This window comes from Lycium barbarum, chromosome 9 (genome assembly GCF_019175385.1).
Source record: "Lycium barbarum isolate Lr01 chromosome 9, ASM1917538v2, whole genome shotgun sequence".
In the NCBI taxonomy this organism is placed as follows: Eukaryota; Viridiplantae; Streptophyta; class Magnoliopsida; order Solanales; family Solanaceae; genus Lycium; species Lycium barbarum.
The window spans coordinates 16,435,927-16,459,318 of NC_083345.1; the positions used below are offsets into that span (position 1 = coordinate 16,435,927).

At 36.3% G+C, this 23,392-nt stretch overlaps 2 protein-coding genes across 3 annotated transcripts; one reads left to right on the forward strand and one right to left on the reverse strand.

Moving 5' to 3' along the window:
- Nucleotides 1–408: 408 nt before the first annotated feature.
- LOC132608839 (uncharacterized) lies at nucleotides 409–3,337 on the forward strand. Of its 2 annotated transcripts, none has more exons than XM_060322599.1 (3): nucleotides 409–907; nucleotides 1,534–1,606; nucleotides 1,738–3,337. In XM_060322599.1, the coding sequence occupies exons 1-3, from the start codon at nucleotides 750–752 to the stop codon at nucleotides 2,503–2,505; spliced, it is 999 nt and encodes a 332-aa protein (XP_060178582.1). In that variant the 5' UTR covers nucleotides 409–749; the 3' UTR covers nucleotides 2,506–3,337. The 2 variants fall into 2 exon arrangements, with proteins under 2 accessions (XP_060178582.1, XP_060178583.1); XM_060322600.1 differs by having other exon boundaries at nucleotides 748–907; nucleotides 1,502–1,606.
- A 677-nt stretch (nucleotides 3,338–4,014) lies between these two features.
- On the reverse strand, nucleotides 4,015–17,596 carry LOC132608838 (putative GTP diphosphokinase RSH1, chloroplastic). Its single transcript, XM_060322598.1, has 24 exons — nucleotides 17,295–17,596; nucleotides 16,343–16,536; nucleotides 14,585–14,749; nucleotides 14,095–14,160; nucleotides 13,818–13,910; nucleotides 13,610–13,741; nucleotides 13,379–13,477; nucleotides 13,227–13,304; nucleotides 13,077–13,148; nucleotides 12,470–12,577; nucleotides 12,179–12,276; nucleotides 10,090–10,150; nucleotides 9,936–9,998; nucleotides 9,409–9,465; nucleotides 9,220–9,321; nucleotides 8,628–8,786; nucleotides 8,406–8,537; nucleotides 8,238–8,324; nucleotides 8,014–8,085; nucleotides 6,673–6,759; nucleotides 6,122–6,575; nucleotides 5,329–5,390; nucleotides 4,476–4,544; nucleotides 4,015–4,399 (listed from the first exon to the last, which is right to left on the reverse strand). The coding sequence occupies exons 1-24, from the start codon at nucleotides 17,317–17,319 to the stop codon at nucleotides 4,304–4,306; spliced, it is 2,631 nt and encodes an 876-aa protein (XP_060178581.1). The 5' UTR covers nucleotides 17,320–17,596; the 3' UTR covers nucleotides 4,015–4,303.
- Between the last annotated feature and the right edge of the window lie 5,796 nt (nucleotides 17,597–23,392).

Consider the following 23,392-nt stretch of genomic DNA (forward strand, 5'->3'; position numbering starts at 1 on the left):
GGCATAACTCAAACCAGCCAGACCTATATACACCTATACTCGTGTAAGGCTAATGTAATAATTCCGCTTCAACCGCCAAAGCCCAGAGGATCAAAACTCCACCAAATATTTTCTAATTTTCTGATGTTTGGTTTGTTAAGGCATTTTGAAAAATATTTTCTTTAGAAAAATAAGTTCCTTAAAAATAAAAAAAATTCATGAATTAAGTAGGAAAAAACAAATTTTATAGATTACATTTCAAGCTCATTGTCTCATTCTCATCACCCTGACGCCCGTTAACCACCCTGGCCCGGAACTTCATCTTTATAATATTTTCCTAGATTACAATATAAATATTTTTGAAATTATATATTTTTTTACTTACTTACTAAACATTAAAAAATAAGTAATAATCACTTATTTTCCTTTTAAAAAATATTTTTCTTCAGTAACAAATACGTCCAAAATCTCATTCCAAAGTCATACAAACATCACTGTCGTAGCATTGATAATCCCAAGAAGAAAAATGCATCCTTTTTGAGAAACTCACCAAACAACCCATTCTTCTTTAATTTCCACCCCAAGAACTCTGGAGCAACAGCAGTAGTTGCAGTTTTGTGAGATAAATTATGATGGAAGAGCACTCCAAGTCCAAGAAAAAATCACACAACGTAGAGAATCCATAAGTTGACAATGAAAATAAACTCAAGTAAAAATGACAGTGAGGTTGTGTTATTTTGTTAGGTGGAGCATTAATAACAGCTGCTGCTATGGGGTCTGCATTCTTGATTGCAAGAAAGGGTAGAAAATTCACTAAGAAGATTACAAAGAAAGAGGAGAATGAGAAAATTGAAGATGAATCAAGTAAAGGGCTTCATTTTCTTCTTCCTGATTCTTTTCCATGTATTGCACAGCAGCAACCTTCGAGGTTAGTAATACAAGTTTCTACTTTTTTTTTTATAATCATGGTGTTCGGATCACCTTGCGCGCACCTCAACTAATTTCACGGGTACTTACCTCCTACCGTTACGATATCAAAGATAACTTTTCCACCAAAGCTTGGACAGATAGTAAGACATCAAAATATAAACCTTCGATCTCATAGTTCTCAATCCACTTCATTGACCACTGACCCACACTCTTGAATAATACAAATTTCTAATTAGACTAAGAAACTCCCCACAAACTTTTTTTTAATGACGGTGGTGGTATTTGGGTAAGCTCACTCGTATCTCGATTATTCCATCGGCTTCGTGGTATCTTCTACATAATAAGTATCGGTTAACTTTGCCCACTAATATTTAGGCAGATGAGAAGAAATTACCGGTGTTTTTTGCCTCTATTGAATTTGAAACTTTCGACAAACCTATACCTAATGAAAGTGTAACAACAAAAGCTAAACCGTAATTCCAACTAATTGGTATAGCTTATAAGTCATTTACTTCCAATATATCCTGCTCATAATAAAGTGGCTTTGATTCATTGATTGTGAGAGATTGAGGGTGTGTTGCTTTATTTCCAGCTAATGGAATGTCAATTGATTTCAAATTTCAGCAATGGGATTGACAAGTTGTGTGTCAATGGCAATGATTCCACCTCCTTGTTCTCCACTCCATGCTTGATCCAGGTATCTCATTTGTTTCTTTCCCAACAAAAAACAAAAAGAGAGCATTTTAACATGGTTCAAGAATTGAGAAAATGCATGACAACTTGAATTACTAGGTAGTGAAATCTGATAATGCTAGTAATTTGGTCCAGGATGAGAAGCCTAAGCTTCATGTAAAACGGGACACCCTCAATACTATAGCTTCTGATCATCCAAAAGAAGAAGAAAATTCTCCATCTTTCGATAAATTGCCCGTGCACGAGAAAGAATTGGAGTTATCGGAGACCAAGATTTCATTGCTCGCTGATCCTGATCAGGAACTGGATGAGGTTTCTGAAGTGAGAATTGAGGTGATCCAAGGAAATGAGAGAACTGAAGTACTAGCACATAATGAAAGAAAAGTTTTGTTTGAGAAGAATCATAATGATGAAGGAGAATCAAATGAGCTGCAAAATACTGGTATGATTGAGACAGATAATCTTGACGAGGGTCTAATTCAAGAACAAGAAAAACAAGTCCCAGGTGATCAAGAAACTATCAACCACCCTGATGATGGTTATTTACAAGAAACCAGCACTTGTAATGAGCATGAACCACTGAACTCTGCCTTTGAACAAGGAGATCAAACCATTAAAACTATTGAATTAATGAAGGCAGCTGATGAAGACGAGGATAAAGACCATATGCAGAGTATGTATTTTGAAGAACAATGTGTTGATGCAGAAACTCAGACTAAGACTCATCAATTTGCCAAGAAATGCGACCTACAAATGCAATTAGGTGATGAAGAAGAGTGTGCCAAGGAGGATGATCAAGCAAATTCTTGCTATGAGGTGGCAACATCAGAAAACAGCCACTGCAGAACTCACAGTATGGACACGCAAAATTTGGCAGCCTCTGAATCAGAAATGCCTCAATAGATGATGAGCTTCCTGCTGAAGTGATTCTAGTGATCAAAGAAACAAATGCAATGGAACCTTCGGCTGGTGGAGAGCAGAGCCTAGAAACAGAACAGTTGGTTGAGAAACAAAGCTTTGAACCCCATTTTCAGGGAAATGATTTGAAGGAAAATGAAGTCAAAGAGAGTGTTTTTGTTAATGAAGAAGCAGGAGAAGATGACCACGACAATGGCCTAGACAAAGATGATGCTGCACAGGAAGTTGAAGATGACATCTTGGAAGGAGCAAGAAACTCCTCTGAGCAATCTAACAGCGATAAACTTTGGGCAGCCGACTCAAACCAGGGACTTCTGTTGGAACTCAAAGATGAGGTGAATGAAGAGGAAGAAGGAACGAAAATTGAAGATGAACCATGTAGTGTAGAAAACTGCAATTTGAAAAGCACACAGAATGATGTCGCCACAACAAGTTGCCAACAGAGCTATGATGGCAAAGATGATTCAGCTGCAAATTTTATTGGCAGGTACCAGATGAAGCTCATGTACCTGGATGATGTAGCTGCAATCACCAGAAAGAGGAGAGTGCTTGTGGGAGCACTACTAGTGCTAATCTGGTATGTGCTTAAATGCATTCTTCCTTCCGGCATAAGCGGATTCAAGATTTTAGATCAGTGAGTGCAATATACTACTGCATTCACTAGATAATATGTGTCAGACTAAATATAAATAAATAAATAAATAAATGTATAATAGTTTGAGCCGAAAAGGGATGGTGCACGGGCACATGCTGCCTCCGAGTGGAGAAAAATGATGGACACGTAAAAGAAAGCGAAATGGGGTACACATTATGAAGTTTGGCTATATGGAGTAAAAGATTTCTCCAAGGAGATCACCTGGTCCACACAGGCATAGAACCTGAGTTGCCAATTGGTGTGCCTATGGTACTGAATGATGCTGTATGGACTTTGTAAGCACTAGAAAGAACTCATTATTGACAGTAGTAGAAATAGTTCATTGTCATCTTCGACCATGACCTAGTTCAAAATAAAGAGCACATTTGTTGCTTCAGCTCTTTAGGTGATAACTTATTCCTCAAGACTTTTGCTGCATAGAGAATCCGTTCGATTCCTGGTAATGATAGCTTCAATATTTTTGCCACTGTGCAAGATATAAAGTCAGAGAAAGTCTGATGTTACAGAGACTCATCGGCTTACGTAAGTACTGTGGGCTTTAAAATTGATTTTGTTGGGCAAGTGTATATTTAAGCGTGTATTAGTTGTTATTTGAAGGCACAAATAGATCCAAATTTTATACTGTACTCACAGCTTCGTCGTGACAATTGATGCAAACCTAACATACACACACATAGCCAACGGCAAGGCGTGCACTCTCACATTTTCTGGAGTTTTTTTTATTATTGTGGGTAGGGTTGGGGGGGAGGGGTCGGGGCGCGGAGGAGATGAGATCGGTGAGATTGCGTCAAATCTATACCACATTACAAATACATGCGAGAAAAAAGAAAGATCGAGGATCATTAATACATTTTGTATAGAATGTAACATTTGTTGGAGTTCGTATAGTTGAAAATTCCTTTACAAGTATAACTGGTCGCTACTCTGCCTTTATATACAGTCGCCTGACACCATACCTAATATTGTTTGCTTCTATAGTTGTCAAGAGGATTGGAGAAAGGGAAAAAACAATTGATGCCAACTAGAAGATAAATCAGAAATGAGAAAAAAAATTCAGGTTTCACTGGACAAAACTTTCTTCCCCAAGCTTTCAACAGCTGGGCAAGTACTCCACCAGGACACACTAAACTAGCATTCTAGAAACTGTTTGTTCTCTGACCAGCTGCAGCCCGTGGACCATCCCAAAACACCTAGGATCGTGTCGATCCTTGAACATGCACCAACCTGCGGGAGCTGAGAATTCATAACATAGCACATAAATAGAAAGAAATGTTTATTGAAGAATGTTCAGAAGACATACCAAGCTCTCTAGGTTGGCTTCAATATGAAATAGCGTGACACCCATTCCCTTCCCTCTATCTGTTTCTGCCTGCAGTATTTTGAAGTAACTATCCGATCACCTCACAATTGAAAAGTTTCACATAATTGAAACAGAAGGAGAATATCACAATTTAATTGCTTAGAGCTCTGCACATTTTTTCGGATAAATATTCAAAAGGTAATTTCCGAAAAGAAGAATGGAATTTATTAGATAGGCTGCACAGCATAAAAAAAGATGAGAATTGTTTTAGTCCTCTCCTCGTAACAGTTGAGCACGAGTTTGCTTTTCTCCCCCACCATTTTCACAATGAATGCTCAAAACACTGTTCTTTTAAACTTCGGATATCCGAGTACTATCCTACCCATTTCCTTCCCTCCTAACATGTTTTCAATCACTCCAGGTATGACATTCATCTTCTTCTTACTTTCTCTATCAGCATATCAAAAAAAGCTATGATCTCTCACTGCATCGGAATGCAGGTATTAGATCTGATTGACTAACTTAAGCTTGCAATATCCTCATTCAAAACAGTTCACTTGTTAGCTTCTGCTGAAGTAGTAAAAAAATCAAAGAGCTAACAGTGTCACCTATTTCAACACAAACTGCCTAATTAAGCTAGCTAATAAAGATGTCTAGTTCCTGCTGAATCAAGATTCAGCTATTAAATTTAAAACAAATAGGGAAAATTTGCATAAACACAAGCTAGGTTCAGATGTCAACTGCTGACAGCTTCACAGTCCACCCAGACCATATTAAAATATTGATTATCAATATGCATAGCTCAGGAGTTTAACCTTAAACGAAAAATGATGTCATAAATGTTCCAACTCACCGTACAAGAACATATCGTGACGCCTACAGCTGCCAATGCTGAAGTAATATCCGCCATCATACCTAATGAATTATCATGGTTGAAATTTCAGCCATGACAAGTAATAAACCATGAAAGAAATTGGCCAGATATTAAATTTCTATTACTCAAGGAATACCAGGTCATAGATACTGTTCACGTGTGAATGAATATATGAGGTTAACAAACTGGAATTGAGGTAGTTGGAACGATACAAAATACATCAAAAAGAAAAAGAAAATTCAGCAGCTAAGCTGTAATTCACAACTAAAAGGTAAATTTACCACCTCGAAACCCCGACACACACTCACACACCTCCATTCAAACTTTTAAACACGTCATTCTTTTGAACTTGAAAATACTTGCTCCTTCAAGGTAGTCAAACTAAACACGTAATTCAGACAAACCTCTCTCTCACAAGGGATGTGGTGTAGTAGGTAAGATCTTTCCAGCCTTAACTAAAAGCCTCGGATTCGAGCCCCGGGAATGTTAGAACCTTTTGGTTGGGAGATGTTCACCCTTCCCCCAAAAACCCCCTTTAGTGTGCCTACCTTGTCCGAGAGATTTGTTGGGCAAGTAGGTTTAGGCTACCAAATGCCTAAAGCAAAAGTAAAAGACAAATACTTGCAGTGCTAGTGGTAATAATTTTTCAAATGACTACGATAGAACCCCCCAATACATAGCAAAGTTCGCAAATGTATCAAATATAGATGACCAGTGATGCCTTATCCAGTTTGATGCCCATATGCACTAATTAGCCTCTCCCAAACATTACCTTTTCGATCTATGCTGACAACACAAAACCACTGAACAGAGTGCCCTTCGAGGTTATGCCAAGTTGCGACTTTGCTAGCCAGCCAGCCGTCCAACCCCGGCAAAGTTTCCCTGTACCTTGGTATGTTAGCAAGTATCATTTCTCCAACACCATTTCCTTGTGACAATGTCTCCCCTGTGGCCTTCAAACTCATATGCTGCATGCACTTATTATGTTTCCCGTTTACCTTGGGCATTTGAATACTAGCGCTGCGGAGTTGGAAAATACCACTGTTCATCTTTGCAGATGATATCTCCATAACATTCTTGAGGATTTTCTCCCATGAATGTTTGGTTCCCTTAGAGTAATCTGCTAATTCCTCCACTGTGCTGTCTCCTTCAGACTCAGAAGCAAATTCCTTTACTGAATCCACGGTTATTTCAGATGCTGATAGTGCAGCTTGCTCTCTCAAAAACTAAACAAAAAATGAGCCACATTAGTTAACTTGTCATTGTAGTAGCAGTACATAATAAATTTCCATTCTAACTCTGCAGGAGAGCCAGAACACCTACTTTCATAATCTTGTGCCGGGCACTACGAGTTTTTGCATGTTGAAGCCACTGTTTATGTCTCTCGAAAGCAGACTTGCTGGAGAGACCCTGAACAAAGAAAAATAACCAGATGCTTGTAGATTACCAGCATGAGGAACTAATTACTTGAGTCCATCGAGTAAATTTTAGCATTTTACAGAGCTTACAGGAAGAAACAAATGATGGCAACCTACACCTGTATATTGATCCACACTCCCATCTTTTAATTTTATTTTTTGATAGGTAATCAGTTGTTTAAATTTATAACAGCTCGATGGCACAAAAATCCAACAACTTGAGGTTAGCCACAAAAAATCAGTTTCAGAGTAAGAGATAAGCTATGACTTGTGTTGAAAATAAGTGTTTGATGGTAATATTTACTATCCATTTGGTATAATACATGCACTGATTAAATGATAGAAGCGCAATAACCATTTTTTAATTTAAAACAACTCGATGGCACAAAAATCCAACAACTTAAGGCTAGCTACAACAAATCAGTTTCAGACTAAAAGATAAGCTATGCCTTGTTGGAAACAAGTGTTTGATGGTAATATTTACAATCCATTTGGTATATTACATGCATTAATAAAATGAATATCACAGAATTATTTTAAAATTTGGTAAATCCCACCTCACCTCAACCCCCCCCCCGCCCAAAAAAAAAGAGAGCTGAAAAAACCCCTGCCCAGGAGCCCACTTCCACCTCACTCCCTTGGTGACTCAGACTCCCTATCTTTTGATTGGAGGTGGAGGCTTGTGCTACTAGACTATCCCTCCCTTGCCAATCATACATTATTAAAGAATGACCAGTTTATATGCCATTAGCATAAAAGGGGAGGTCCAAGAACTGAAAAATTAAGAAGACAGAGGAAACCAAAAAAGATGCATGCCTACATATTAAATACAGCTGACCTTTATCTGCACAAGGTTGTGATTATAAGCATCACAAGAATTTGCTTTTCCTTTCATTCATAATAGCTTAAACTCTTAAGGTTTAGTTGATATCTATGATTTTCAGAACTACAACACATAAAACATTATTTAATATCTCAGGAAGACAAATCTATAATTTTCAGAATTACAACACATAAGACATGATTTAATGTCTCAGCAAGACAAAAACAATGAAAAATGTAACAAGCCCCAGGCTGCCCATAAAAGGAAGAGGAAAAAGATAGAGAACATAGGCTAAAGAAGGTAGGGAATTCAGAGCAACTTACACTGTAGGTGTATGTAACAAGCCCCAGGCTGCCCATAAAAGGAAGAGGAAAAAGATAGAGAACATAGGCTAAAGAAGGTAGGGAGTTCAGAGCAACTTACACTGTAGGTGATAATCTCTACAACTTCTGCGTTTGCAAGTACATGCACTGGATTGACAAGATTACCGTTCACCTGCAAACAGAAGATGCTGCAATCACATCCAGATTTATGAAGCATTTAAACCTATAGTAACAAGATTTTTTAATTTTTTTGATAAGGTGAGAATTTATTGAAAACAGTATCAAGCTGATACTGTGAAAACACTATAGTAACAAGATTGAAACCTTTGCAGCCACCATTTTATTGCCAATTTCAGTGTGTATCATATACGCGTAATCAATGACAGTAGCCCCCTTTGGGAGATGTTTTATCTGCAAATAGCAAAAAGGTATAGTGATGATGTAACAGGACTCAAAAAAGGGAACAAATTGAGTAGAAAAACCAGAATTTACCTCTCCTCCGGGTGTAAAGACAAAGACACGACTGCCCAACAGATCTCTGGTAATAGTGTCCACAAATTCCCTAGAACTCATGTTTCCAACAAACTCTTCTTGCCACTCCCTGATTGCATTCAGCCAGCCAATCTACACCAGAAAAGAAACTTTTCCCTATAATAGAAGCCCACACAGCTATTAAGGCAATAGACAGTTAAGCAAAAGCAATATACTTTATACCCTGAGAGCAATATTAGCATTGTTAAGGCAGACTATTTTCCCTCGTGAACTTCTACCATTGGTTATAACATGACCAACTAAACCATTTACAAAACCTTTCCCACTGTAATGTGCAGCAATGCCTCTCTCGGCTATGAGGTCCATCTCTTCAGTTCTTATCTGCCAAACATTACGCAAGTATAATCAGGTTGCTAGAAAATAATCAGAAACAAATAAATGCTGACTTGTCAATAAACCAGCGGCAAATTCTTAATATCAGAAAGTAAAATGTCAAAGATGTTGAAAAATGTCAAAGACAGTTCAACATCTTATTTTCATTTTTTTAGAAATACATCACCAGGATATACATATTCCCCACTCATAGTAAAATAAATATTGAAATAATGGCTGAAAAGTTAGTTTGATAGAGAAACATCAAAGGAAAGTTTAAAATTTGAAGAGTTCAATGTGTTTGAATTATTGAAATTGTGTAGAAATAGAATGGTGTCAAACATTTTGGTACATTTCAAAATAGGTAGGTCATGCATATTGGTATAGATGGACTAACTGATTTCTTTATTATTCATTAGTTCTGGGGGTGCCATAAGTGTACCTGAACTTCCAAACGAAACATGCTCTCATACAGAAATGGAATCACTGTCGTGTGAAGACTTTGATAGCCATTAGGCTTTGGGGTGGCAATGTAGTCTTTCATCTGTTGCAAAATGTTACAGATAGAGCGATAGAAGTCCATTAGCATATGACAAACAAAAGGGATGCAGATAAATTATCCAACACTTACAGCACGAGGGATAGGTGTCCAAATTCCATGTACTAGTCCAAGCACATGATAGCATATCTATAGAGGAAAAATACGTTAAGACATCTTACAGAAAGAGTTGCAAATTTAGGTATTAATTAAGAAAATTATATGAATTTGGTGCATTGCGCAGCAACTGTTTCTGCTCAATGTCCGAAGTAATAACACTTGGGTACCAACGTATATGAATTACAATACATTACTATGCAATCTTATTACAAACCAAATGCATGATCACAAGGTAACATATCCAATGAATGCCCTATTTCCACGAACAAAATAGTATACCAACATTACCCCCCTTTTCTCTTAATTTTGGGAAATACAAGTTGTATGGTCAGTTGTACACAAGTTTTCCAAATTGTAAGCCCCTTGAACTTTGAATAATATATGTCATAGACAACCTTAGAAGTTTTACCAATAAAAAAGAAACAACCTTAGAAGTTTTGTGAAACCAAACAAAGTATTCAACTTCAAAAGAAAGCTGTAACTGCGTCATAATATGTTACCTGCTGTGCACTGCAAAGGGGCCTAACTCCAACACAAGGTTTTGGTTTTATGATAATTCGAAGCTGTAAATCCAAACATATCAAGTCAACACATAACATTAGACATAAAGCAACATTTTCTATCAAATTTATCAAGCTTCTAACAAAAGAAGACCTGTGCAATTTGGTTTACTTCGTTTATTGAGCTCTTAGATTTGAGTATTGCTTTATAGATGCTGCAGATAAAAATCAACAAAGCTGATTAGGCAAATATTCAACATCACAACAATGAGGCAGAATACATAAAAGGCTCCCTGAACTTGTCAGAAATTTTCACTTAGGCACCTCAACCGAGGCTTGTCCCTATTGTACACCTGAATTCGAACTAAATTGTGTCTATTCCGACAACTCGATGACATGACAGATGACACAGAGCTTAAATCTCACTACAAATAAAGCGCGTGAACAGCATAATTTCTTTCTCCTTCTCTCCCCACCACCACATCCACCCTAGGCTCTCTCCTGCCACCACTCCGCCACCACATCCAAAAGAGATTCTTCTTAGGTCATGTGAAAGTCTGCTATCTTACACCGAAAGCACAAAACTTTGCTTTTTCTTTCTTTAACTTTTCCTAAACTTTTTCCCGGAATTATCCAGCTTAGTTTAGAAGATTCATGGCAGAGAACAAGTGGCCACGGTTCTTGAATTTTCCCAAGCTTTCATTTCTCAAATTTGAATCAGACCTCGACTTTTCCATATAAGCTTTCTCAAATTTGAATAAGAGACCATATAAAAATACGGTGGGTCTACAACGGGTGGTGGACGCTGTGTGTTGGGGGCTATGACCGCGGTTGGGAAGCTGGAAAAGGGAAAACGAATTCGGGTTTTTTTTTTTTTGGGGGGGGGGGGGGGGGGGGGGGGGGGGGTTTGTTGGGCCATCTGAAAGTAGAAACTGGGGGAATCTGTTCGCCCTTTTCTCTCCATTGTCTTGCCTCTCTCCTCTCCAACTCCAAAAAGTTTGCTTCTGTTACACCTCATGAACTGATGGACTCGGCTGTTTAAGACCTCTTCATTTATTTTTCGAGCTCATCTCAATCACTCAGGAAAGGAGAAATGGTTTTCAACAGGAGCTAAAGAAGTCAGTCTCAGAGAACTGACTGTCACTACGAGCGACCACGGTGGGCAGCAGGGGAGTTCCTGGAAAATGCAATTGAGAAGGGAACATTGGGGTTACTTTTTCTTTTTTGCTTAAAACCCTTTTTTCAGACTCAAAAGCCAACTTTTTTTGCTTCATTAGTGTTGCCAAGTCAATTTGCGTGCAGCAGTTCACACGTGCTTTTTTTTTTTTTTACCCCTTCGGGTGCGCACAGGGTAACCCAGCTCCTGTGCAATAGCTCGCAAACCACACAGGAGAGATAACCCGCACTAGGCAAGCCCCGTGCGACGAGCTCGACCCAAAAGGCAAATCCCCTGCTGTCATAGGCAAGGGGTTTCGAACCTGAGACCTTCATTATAAAAGCCCTATGCTCAACTAACTAAGCCACCCTTGTGGGTCACATTGTGTTTTTGTTACTAGCTAGTAATGAGTGGTTTAATAGGCACAATTTGTCTTGAGAGCGGGTGCCAATAGGTACAAGCCTTACAGTGCCCAGCGAAATTTTTTATCGAGTTTAGGAGGCCGACTATGTATTTGCGCGACAATAATATGTTTATGTATACGAATGTTACTAACGGGGACACATTTCTAGTATGAATTACAAAAATAAAATTTAGAACCAGAAGAACCGGACACTTCTTCAATAGCTCTGCTTTGGAAAATGCGCACTAGAAACCAAAGCCCATGCCTAAATTTGAAATGACCTGGACAGAGCTACGCAATTCTACTATAGAAACTTTAAACACAGAAAAGGATTCAAGAAATTGAAAAAGTTCACTATGATCTGAAAAATATTGCAGAAACATGCCATACTTGGCGTCATTAGATTTGGAAAGAAATTGGAGACAAAGACTTGTGGGTCCACAACCAGTGAACCGGATGATAGAGCAAATATTTTTTATCAGACGGTAGAGCAACTTATTAGGTAGGCATTAAGCATAGGTAGAATTTCACTCTTTCCTTTGAGGATGTGACAACCCACGAGTAAAGAAGTACTATCAAATAAAGAGATTATAGAAAGAAAAAGAAAACTGTAAGAATGCCAGGGATGGCAATAAACACCAAACTAAATATGAAATTAGTAGCAGGAAATAGGCATATGTGCACCTGTAAGGTTCCTTGCATATTGATTGAATTTCCGTCTTCACCGTCACAAGGTCTAGGAATTGGTCTTCCTCTATTTTTTTCATCAATATTCTTTTGGCCTAAGGAAAGAAACCACATAATTAGAAGGAGATGAACTGATGACTACACAAGAGTTGCCAGAAACACCACAGTGATAACAGATAGTATTCTCAGCTTATAAGTAAAAGTTGCATGTCGTAGCGTGGATGGTAGGACGACAGATTTTCTGAGTAACTATAATAATTAAACTTCAGAAGGGTGACAGATAGGTACCTCGTCGAGTTCCTTTTCATGATCTTTATAAAGTTCTGCAATTCTTCGCTGCACCCTGGCATAGTCTTGAGCATTTGTATACATAAATGCTAAGTTTTCAAGCTCTGACTGCATGATGAGAAGTCAAAAGTTCATCAAAGGAAGCGATATAAAATCATAAGTTAGAGGAAAAGAAACCGTACATAATGAAACAAGCGCGAGTCTATACCCAAAATTTCAAAGCCTATTTAACTTCCAAAGAAAGTACCTCACCCAGCCCCAAAACTCTCTCACCAGGCAAAAGAAAAACACATTCTATCTAAGATAAAGCAGGCTATTAGATGACAAAAATAGATAAAGTGAGGCTACTAGCTGCATCATGTCTCTTTGCAGATCATAATCACATGTCACTAATAAAATGTATGACTATTATTATCATTAAGGCATTAAGCAAATCCAGGAAAAGGATTAAGAAAATGAGATCTTCCATAAACACTAACAACTATACTGTTCTGAAGGCCACACAACCAGTCACTGGGGGGAAGGGAAGAAAAAATGAAAAAATCAATTAGGGACATATCTAGGCATGTCAAAGCACTTTAGAGTCTTGAAGAAGCTAAAGAGAAACCTTGATTTGGTATATTCCAAGCAGTTTCGCCAAAGGAGCAAAAACCTGCAGCGTCTCTGTTGCGATTCCAGACTGGGGGGGGACATAGAACAGCAAGATTGTTAGAGATTTGATGGAAACAGCCACAAAAATAAATTAAAATTTACGTACCTGCTTATGTGGAGGCATATGTGAGAGAGTGCGCATGTTATGTAATCTATCAGCTAATTTGACAATTATAACACGGACCTGAAACAGAAATACTTTAGATAAGGGATTGTGAAGAAAGTAACAAAATCCGTGCAAGTAATTAGAGGCATTACCTCCTCCGTCATGGAAAGAAACATCTGCCTAAGGTCATCAGCTTTGACATCCTGTACATGGATTTCATCCTTGCACTTAATCTTTCCCAGCTTGGATACCTAACACATCAATCCCATTCGAATCAAATCAACAAAATTGTTTTAAATTTTTACCTACACAAACAAATCAATCCAAAAAAAAAAAATGGAGAGAAGAAGATTCTATGATAACTATATCTTCTGAGGAACTACCTTAGTCTCCCCTTCAACAATACGGCGAACTGTTGCACCAAATTCCTTCTCTATTCTCTCAAAAGTAACTACATCTGTGTCTTCTACAGTATCATGTAATAACCCAGCAGCAACTGACTCCCAATCCAATTCCTCAAAAAAAAAAAAAAAATCAAAGTCAGTTGACCCCTCCCTAGCCAGGAAAGTGCAATAGTTCCATACAACTTACAAGCTGTCCAAGGATCTGTGCAACTGCAACTGGGTGAATAATAAAGGGCTCTCCACTACGACGCTTTTGACCATCGTGTGCCTCAAAAGCAAGCTGTAATAATGGTCAGTATATAAGACTCTTTTTTTTCAATATAGTGAATTAGATGGATATTATGGCATGCCAAGTATTTGTTAACAGATGGTTATCTTGCCAAGGATGAAAAGTGGAGGAAGGAATTCAAAGCCGAAGTGAAGATCAATTATGTTGAGTGTTGATGATATGGGAATATACTTACATTCAAAGCCTTGCGAACCAACTCCAATTCCTTGCAAGAGAGATATGAAATAGTAGGTTTAAGATCCTGCGAGACAGATAACTGATATTAGCAAGACACTAACGGAGCATACACTTGATTAGCAAATGACCATAAAGACATGCACATTAAAGACAGCACATGCTTTAGATTCAACATCGAAAGAAATGAAAGTTTTATCCGTGGGAAAAGAACAATCATTATAATGCAATTAGACGTTCTGAAAGTTGCTCGGGCTTTCTACTTCTAGTTAGAACATCTGGCAGTTTAAACTTTCCCATTTTCTTTCCTTTCAGAGAAATTTTGTTTATTTACAACTGGTAAATCGTAGTGCTTAGTGCTTCCCAATTTCCAAAAAAGCAACTGTTAATCACAATTCATGTTCTTTCCATCATGACAGAGAGTAGATTTAGCCAAGCTTTGTCGATGATGCCAGGAATCAGAGATGATCTATAGCTAGAGGAGCACAAACCTCCCACAAACTCTCAGGAGATGTCTCTACATATGACTCTGAAGAAAATGATAAAGAGCAACACAATTTCCTTTTGCTAGAAGCAGATAGTAGAAGCATTGAGCCAGGGAATCCTCGCAGAGCTTCAACAGGGTAGCGAGCATCCATATCAGAAGTATAACATCTCTGCCACAGGTAAAAGCTAGTAAGGTAACAGATTGTGATGCATATAATAATTGCTTCTCAAGAAAATTAACTATAATCCTTTATGCGTAACTTCTCAGAATATACACATATAATTACGCATGCTCACAAAAAATATACATGTCTATTTGGGTCAAGCTTAAACTCATTCCCGTTGAGTCCTTGACTCACCTCTGGAGAACAGGATTTTGGGAGACTTGATAGGGTCCAAAAATCAAAGGCCTGTCTATGTATTTGCCACAGTATACTCCTCTTTATTTTTCTAACACATTACTTTATGAATGTCTATAACATTTAGCACTAGGCTATGTTAGGCGTAAGTATTGAAGAAGACCAGATGTTGTATGTTCAGTAAACTTTGAAATTCTTATAAATCAATCAATTACACCTCAATTCCAATTTGGTTAGGGTCCAAACCACTCTATTAACGTCCACTAAATTTTATAACCAACAAAGGAAATTTTCAAGATACTAATTCTTTTTACTTTTTAGTGGGACATCATGACAACTTTTTATTTTTTCTTATCACGACAAACTTTACCACCTTTTACCTCATTCATCAAGCCTCTACGTTTAAACGGAAAAAAAAAAAAAAAAAAAGTGGCTGCACTAAAAACAAATGAGTGCATAATCCAAAATCTATCACAAATTTGATTCAACGGGTGTCGGCATAAACTTTTACCGATTTCTATACGTAATCTATATATATTCTAATGAGACTATAAACTATTCTACTGAGTTATAAAAAAATGTCCACACCGGGAATTTGAAGACATCCAAAGGTGTCTAAAGATTTTGAACTACTCAACTCATTGGCTTAAGGCTTCGAATTAGATGCTCAAAATCTTTCATGCGATCTCGAACTCAACCAAGTTCATCTTACATTAGTAAGTCCAAATTCAAGTCTACATGTGATGCCAGAATTGAGTCACATGTGGAAAAATGTTGAGCTATATAAAAACGTCCCACATTGGGTATCAAAGGCATTCAAGTGAGTTTATATAAATCTTGTGCAACTCCATCCATTGCCTTAAAGCTTTGAATTGGTATCTCAGATTCCTCCACATGTTCACACGTGAACCCAGAATTGAGTCACATGTGCAAAGATGTGCAGCTATATAGAAACGTCCCACAACGGGTATCAAAGGCATTCAAGTGAGTTTATATAAATCTTGTGTAACTGTATTTAATGCCTCAAAAGTTTTGAATTGGAATCTCCGATTCCTCCACATGTTCCATAGATCACGTTACGCAATATAAAGAACCAAATTATTGCACAAAGATTATTCACTGATAAATGAATGCAATCTGCTGCAGTGACCACCAAATTTCCTTCACATTCCTCTAGTAAAGACTAATAATCTAACCATAAACACAAGCAAAAAATAAAAGAGACCATCACGAACAAGTTACTTCACAGGAAAAACGTGAATGACCGACAAGTTCTAGTAAAGTGCAAGGCAGCAAAGCCTCTGAACCTAAAAGCTTAACTAACACAAAGTTGTGTGGACTCAAATTTATTTTCACTAAATGCGATTAATTTCGTAGTGTAAGTTGAGAGGTGAGTAAACTTACACATCGGCGGAGACGATCTCTTCTTCCATATCGCCCGCAAGGAGTAGAGGAACACTGAGAAGGATGAGTTGTGCTGGCAAGGGACCCAGTCAAGGCCCTTGGCGCCTTCGAGGCACAAGATAGCACACTGCAGTCAAGTCTTCCACTCACATCTCCTTTCCAAGAATTACATATATTCACACATTCGATAGAAACTGCACAGTTGAAAAAATAAAATAAACGGTTCACTCATCATTCACGTTAGCTCCACTGTCTGCCAAAAGTAATTTTAGTAGATTTAGTGAACCTCCAGTTACAGAAAACCTCCATTTGCTTTATACAACTTATTTAGTAGTGGAATGAAACGAATGGAGTAGACTTACATATACTCATACCCTCGATAGAAACTGCATAAATGAAAAAATAAAATAAACGATCCACGCATCATTCATGTTAGCTCCACTGTTCGCCACGAGTAATTTTAGTATACATAAAATCTCCAATTTGCTTTGCAATACAAATCATTTAACAGTTGAATGAAAACAAATGGATAGACTTACATAATTTAAATATCCTGAGTGCGACGAATTCGCAATTAAAGTGCATGTATCGATTGATTAACACACCATTTTTGCACATTGAAATAAAATGAAAGGTTCACACATCATTCACGTTAGCTCCACGATTAATTTTAGTAAAAATTTAGTTAACCTCCAGTTACATAAAACCTCAAATTCGCAATTAAGGTGTATGTATCAATTGATTAACACGCCATTCACGCACAATGAAATAAAATTCATAAACATAGCTCCACTGTTTTCCACGTGTAATTTTAGTAAATAGAAAACCTCTAATTTTTCCTTGCAATACAAATCATTCAGCTTAACAGACTTACATAACTTAAATAGCCTGAGCGCCACTAATTTGTATCTATTGATTAACATGCCATTTTGGCAGAATGAAATGAAATTACCTGACATTGAAGTAGCAGAAGCCATGTGTATTCAAAAGCATCGGTAACAGTGTAGAGAGATGAATTAAGAGAAATCAAACCAACCACGACAAAAACTCGTTCGTCTAGAAACACAAAGATGCAGCAGATATATAAACATAATCGCAGCGAGTGAAGGAATCAAAGCTGCGATTATTAGAGGCAGAATTTAATAGAGAAATTAGGGAGCGCTCAAGAAGCGAGGAGGATAAGCCAATGGAAGTGAGGAGATAATCTAGAGATAGAGAGAGAGAGATTTCAGCCAAAGACCACACGATTACATAAAAAGCCGTTTCATATAGATATTTTTTTCTTTCCATTTTTCCTTTTAAACCCTGTTTCTTTTTCTTTTTCTTTCGGAATAATTTCACTTTTGGTGCTTCCATTATCAAAAAAAAAAAAAAAAAATGATTTTGATCCTTATAATATTTGGCTAAACATATCTAAACTTTAATTAACTAAAATGTGCATTTTTATCCTTTTATAAAGAGAAAATATGTGATAGTAATATTATACGCTTTGGACGAAGTTCTCATGATTTTTTTTCTCGAAAGATTTCACACTATTAAGAGTATCTGATACCTTATAAGTAGTTTATTCAGTGCGATTTATTCACACACACACCCAACAATCTCGCTTTTAAATAAGTTTCACATGACTCATTATCTTTCGCTGGCTAATTTGGAGATTAATTATGTGTCTTACACATCAATTGAATATTTATAGCCATCAAGCCCACTGTTTTTTTTCTTTTTCTTTTGTGAACACGTCTTTAAAGTTGCGGGTGAAGATAGCGCATCGGCCCATAGACTGATAAAGGCACTAAGTCGGGCCCCATGCCATCACTTCGCTATCTTCATGCTTGTCTCATTGAACCATTGGTTTTGATATCAATTGTTGGGCTAAGACAATCAAAAGATACTCTTAACATGGTGTGATATCGTTCACCTTAAGTCAAACCTGCACGGTTTGCCCAAATTAAAAGGGCTCACACAATTAAGGGTCATTTGGTTAATGGGATAGGTGGGATGTCTCAACATTAAATTTGTGATTAAATTTGAATTTTATTTGGTTGAAAGAATAATTAATCTCATAATAAATTTATACCACAAACTTAGTGGCATTTTATCCCACCTGAGAGGTGGGATGAATTAGTCTTGGGATTATCATCTCAGGACTATAATTTAAGTATAACTTTGTCCGTGAATCAAACGGCCCAAGAATATCCCATACTTAATAACTAGCTTACTTTTCTTTTTAGCTACATACTTAAAACATTTGTTCTCACACATCTATAGTAAAAGAATAACAAAATAAGAAAATAGTACATCGATAATTGAATGGTTTGGCACTTAATAATTTGTTCCATTTGTGAAATTTATAATTAGAGGGATCAAAAGTGTATTATATCAATCAATTAAAGGCCAAATGTGCTTAATAGAAAACTATAAAGACCAAAATAAAAATTTATCGATACTTGAAGTACTAAAACTGATAATTTCCCTTTGTTAACTATTTTCAAGGGCTTTGCGTGGCAAAATAGATGAGGTAATCTAGTTGTATATTTACTAGCATTTAAGTCCCATTTAATTATCACGCTGAGTTTTCAATAGACTTTAGCGAAGTTTTTTCTCTCTTTTTTTATTTTTGTATGGACGAGTTATGGGCTTATGGCACTTGATAAGCTATTGCTCATCATGATATGCACGAGAATTGAAAATTGTTGAGGTCTGCGAGACACACAAATGGATCATATTTATTACTTTATCCTTGTATCTTGTTCATATACAGAACCAAAAGGGCCTTTTCAATATAAACCCCACAATCCTGAGAATGACCCAAATAATACATATTTAGAAAAGTCAGTTTTCATGATTAAATTTGACTCGACTTTTATTTATGGAGATAAAAATCTAATCAATTAAATGGGCTTTTTAATGCTGCTGGTACAAACCAAAGCTAATACGAGTTTTTGTGTTTTAATTTTAAGTAGTACCACGTTTTTGCATTAATGTTTTAAGAGAATCGCTCGTTCATTACTGTAATTGATATAATGATTTGAAAAAATATAAAAATTTATGCTTGTGCATATAAATGAAATTTAAATTTAAATAAATAAGCAGATTATGATGAAATAGGTCAAATATTAAGTGGAATATGAAAACAAATTATTCCTGTAGAGTTTTTAGAAGTCACGTCCTTAACACCCCCCCCCCCCCTGATACGCTCAAATTACGCCTATTAATGGCGTAAAACGGACGTTGTCAAATATAGTAACCCAACAAGGTTGGGGTCGAATCCCACAAGGAATATGGAGAGAAAAGAGTACTAATCGTATGCGATACCGGTCTTTAAATGCTTTAATCCTATTCCGGATAGTTTGAATTGATTTTTGAATAATGTAATTTAATACTTTGACTTAAAATGTAATTAATGTGAGAGAGAGAGACTAAGGTTGTGTTCCCCAATTTGATTAGATATTATGCTTCAGGTTTCAAGGTGATATACTTCTAATGGTTGTTCTATGAATATGCACTTGGTCTCTTAAAGACATCTTAATGTTTCCCAACAGTTAAGCAGTATTTCCTCTTTATGATTCTTCCGAATATAAAAGAGTTACAATCGAAGAGCGACCAATAATGCCAATTTAGACTTATTCTTATTCCTAAGTTAGTCTATTAAACGAGGGTTAACGCCTCGAGTCATTGTTATTCAATCTTACCAATATTGACTCTCTTTCCTAAGAAAAGTCAATATAATGGCTTCGGCTAATGCTTGCAATCATTACCCAACGTTACAACTCAAAGATAGAATAAATAACAACAACCATTATGCATATATCATAAATAGAAACCCATTCACATAATACCCATCATGGGATTCACAACCTTAGAATTGAAATTAGCTACTCATAATGTTTCTTGACAGAAAAAGCTTAAAGATTAACATAATACACTTACAATACTAATACAAGATGGAATGAGAGTGAAGTTGTTGCCTTAAATGCTCCAACCACTTCAAGATTAACAACCTAGGATTTATGCCTCTAAAATAAAATCTGAATGATGAATTAAAACCCTACATTATGTATTTATAGAGCCAAAAATCGCGCCAAGTTTCTGGACAAAAATGCCCTTACGCCGCATTGTTACGGACCGTAACTCAGGTTACGGTCCGTTCTTCATTTCGTCATTTGACCACTTTGACGTTACGGCCACCATGCGACGGACCGTACCCTGTGTTACGGTCCTTCCTTCTGAAGCGTAAGTGGTGACAATTACTTGGCAACTCTCTGGAATTTTGGATGATGTTACGGTGAAGGGTTACGGACCGTAACATGAGTTACGGACCGTAACACTAAACCGTAACACTGAAGATTTTATTGAAACTCTCTGGAAATTTAGCTCATGTTACGGTGACATGTTACGGACCGTAACACTCCACCGTAACACTGATGGTTTCAATGAAAACTTTCTGGAAATTCAGGCCCTGTTACGGTCCGTAACATGAGTTACGGAGCGTCGCTTAGCTCCAATTTGTCCGTTTTTTCAGCATTACTTCTCATTTCCGATCCTTAGTTAATCAACCCTATAAAACACAAAAATAACATAAGAAACAATGTAAAAACACTTAAAATCAAGCAACATGTCTAGTTACAAAGGCATAAAATGTGCTAAAATTCACGGCACATCACCCCACACCCCACACCTCTTATATTCATGTAATATTCGCTCACACACACTCAGCAACTCCTTCGAATTAAGTTCCACATAACCTATCACTATTCATGGCCTAACTTGGAGACTAATTATGTGTCACACACATCAATTGAGTATTTCTAGCCACTAATTTCTTTTTTTGTGTATGCATCTTTAAAGCTATGGGTAAAGATAGCAAACCGGCTTATAAGACGGCAAAAAGCACTAAGTTAGGCCCCATTGCATCTCCATACTCATTTCATCGAACCGCTGAGGGTGATACCAGTTGTTGAGCTAAAAAAATTGAAAATACTCTTATAACATGGTGTGATATTATTTGTTTTAGGCCAAGCCTGCATGGATTTCCCTAAAAGGTCTCACACCATTAAGAATATCAAGCACATTATAAGTAGCTTACTTTTCTTTTCAAATACCGATGTGAAACTTTGTTCACACACACCCGACACAAATATGGAGTAACAGTGAAAAAGGTAACATAACACATCAGTAATCGAATGGTTTAGCACTTAATAGTTTATTTAATCTATGAAAATTTATAAACAGAGGGATCAGAAGTATATATTAATTAATTTAAGGTTAAATGTGGTCAATTGAAAATTATAAGGACCGAAATTAGAATTTACCGATACTTGGAGGACTAAAAGTGATAATTTCCCTGTTACATTTTTCCATGGCCCTTGAGTGGCAAAACAGATGAGGTAGTTATTATAAAAATGGTCCAAGATTCATTAGACTTGTGTAGTTCTTTCCTTCTTTTCTTTATGGACGAGTTATGGCACTTGACAAGGGCTTATGATGATATGCATGAGAAGTGATAATTTTGAAGTCTACGAGACACATAAATGAAGATGTGTGCCCCACTCGGGAAGAAATAAGGGGCTTCACATACTTCATTCTCGAATCTTGCTCATATACAGAAACAAATTGGTCTTTTCGATATAAACTCCACAATCCTGAGAATGACCCAAATAATATCATACATATTTAAAAAAGTCAGTTTATGGATGTTCATTGTTCAATATTAAATATTTGATTCGACTTTTATTAATGAAGAAGAAATATAATCATAAATGTTTTTTTTAATGTTTCTAATACAGATTTTTATTGTTTTAATTTTTGTGCAGTTTTTTTGTTTTGGGGGTTTATACAAACATGTTGTATGACATTATATTTTCTTCTATATTTGCTGCAAAAAGGAAATGCATTAAGATTAAAATAGAGTATGTAATGGTTATTACAGACGAGGACAGATATAAACATGCAGTCTCTAAAGTATATCATTTCTTAAGACGAGGATTATAAATACAGGTGACATTATATATTATTCTTGCAACAAATATAGACGCTGGTTCTCTTTTACACATTAATTAAATTAGTGAATCTCTCCGCGTTTCGCGAACTCGTGAATTTTTTGTTTAATTCACTACCATCTAATCAGAAATGAAAACAAACCTCACACTACCAATCATGAGCATGAACATAATATTTAAAAAAATACCGATCGAAACTTACAATAGTTCGTATGTGGAGACCCTCAAACTTTTTAAAATATTTTTAATAACAGGTAAATAAAAGAATGCATTTGCTGTGTCCAGTTATTTTTGAAATACTTCACATTTAACATTTTTTCTTATGGAGAGCAATAGTTGTAGTTTTTTTTTTTTTTTTTTTGGTGTCAATATTTGATGAATCTTTTCTGGTATAATCGCAAGTTCCCCTATTTTCAATAATAAATATATTTTAATTACATTAGTAACACATTCTTCATCAAAAAATAGTAACTACATATTATTAATTTAAAGTATAATGAAAATGATATATTTTGAGCATATACCAACGTGTTGTTACTTAAGCAACTTGTAGAAGGTGAGAAGATGCCATTTAGTGGAGGAGAATTTTGATCAATCTTGAAACTAAATGATTCGAAAGTAGAAGCAAACCTAACTTCTTAACAAAAAATGAGCATTTGTCTAAAATTTACTGTAAAATTGGAAAGAAGGTGCAGAACATCATAATTCTTTGATGTAAATGAATTTAATCTTTAATTGTAGATACTAAATAAATGGATGAACTTTTGCTGAAAGAGAAGTCTAAGGTTATAACTTTTAAATAGAGCTATAGGAGAGTGGTTTTATGGTATAAAGATGAAAATATCGATTTGAAGAATTTTTTTTATTTTGGAGGAATCTTAAAGATAAAAGTATTGATTTGAAGTAATCTCAACGTGTGTTTTGGGTAAAGCTAATTTCAACTTGAGAAACAAAAAAAATATGTCATTTCGCATTAGCTCCACCTAATTTCTGTACTTATTTAGGCTCCCTAATATTTTTAGCAAACTAAAACTACAAGCAATTAATTCTT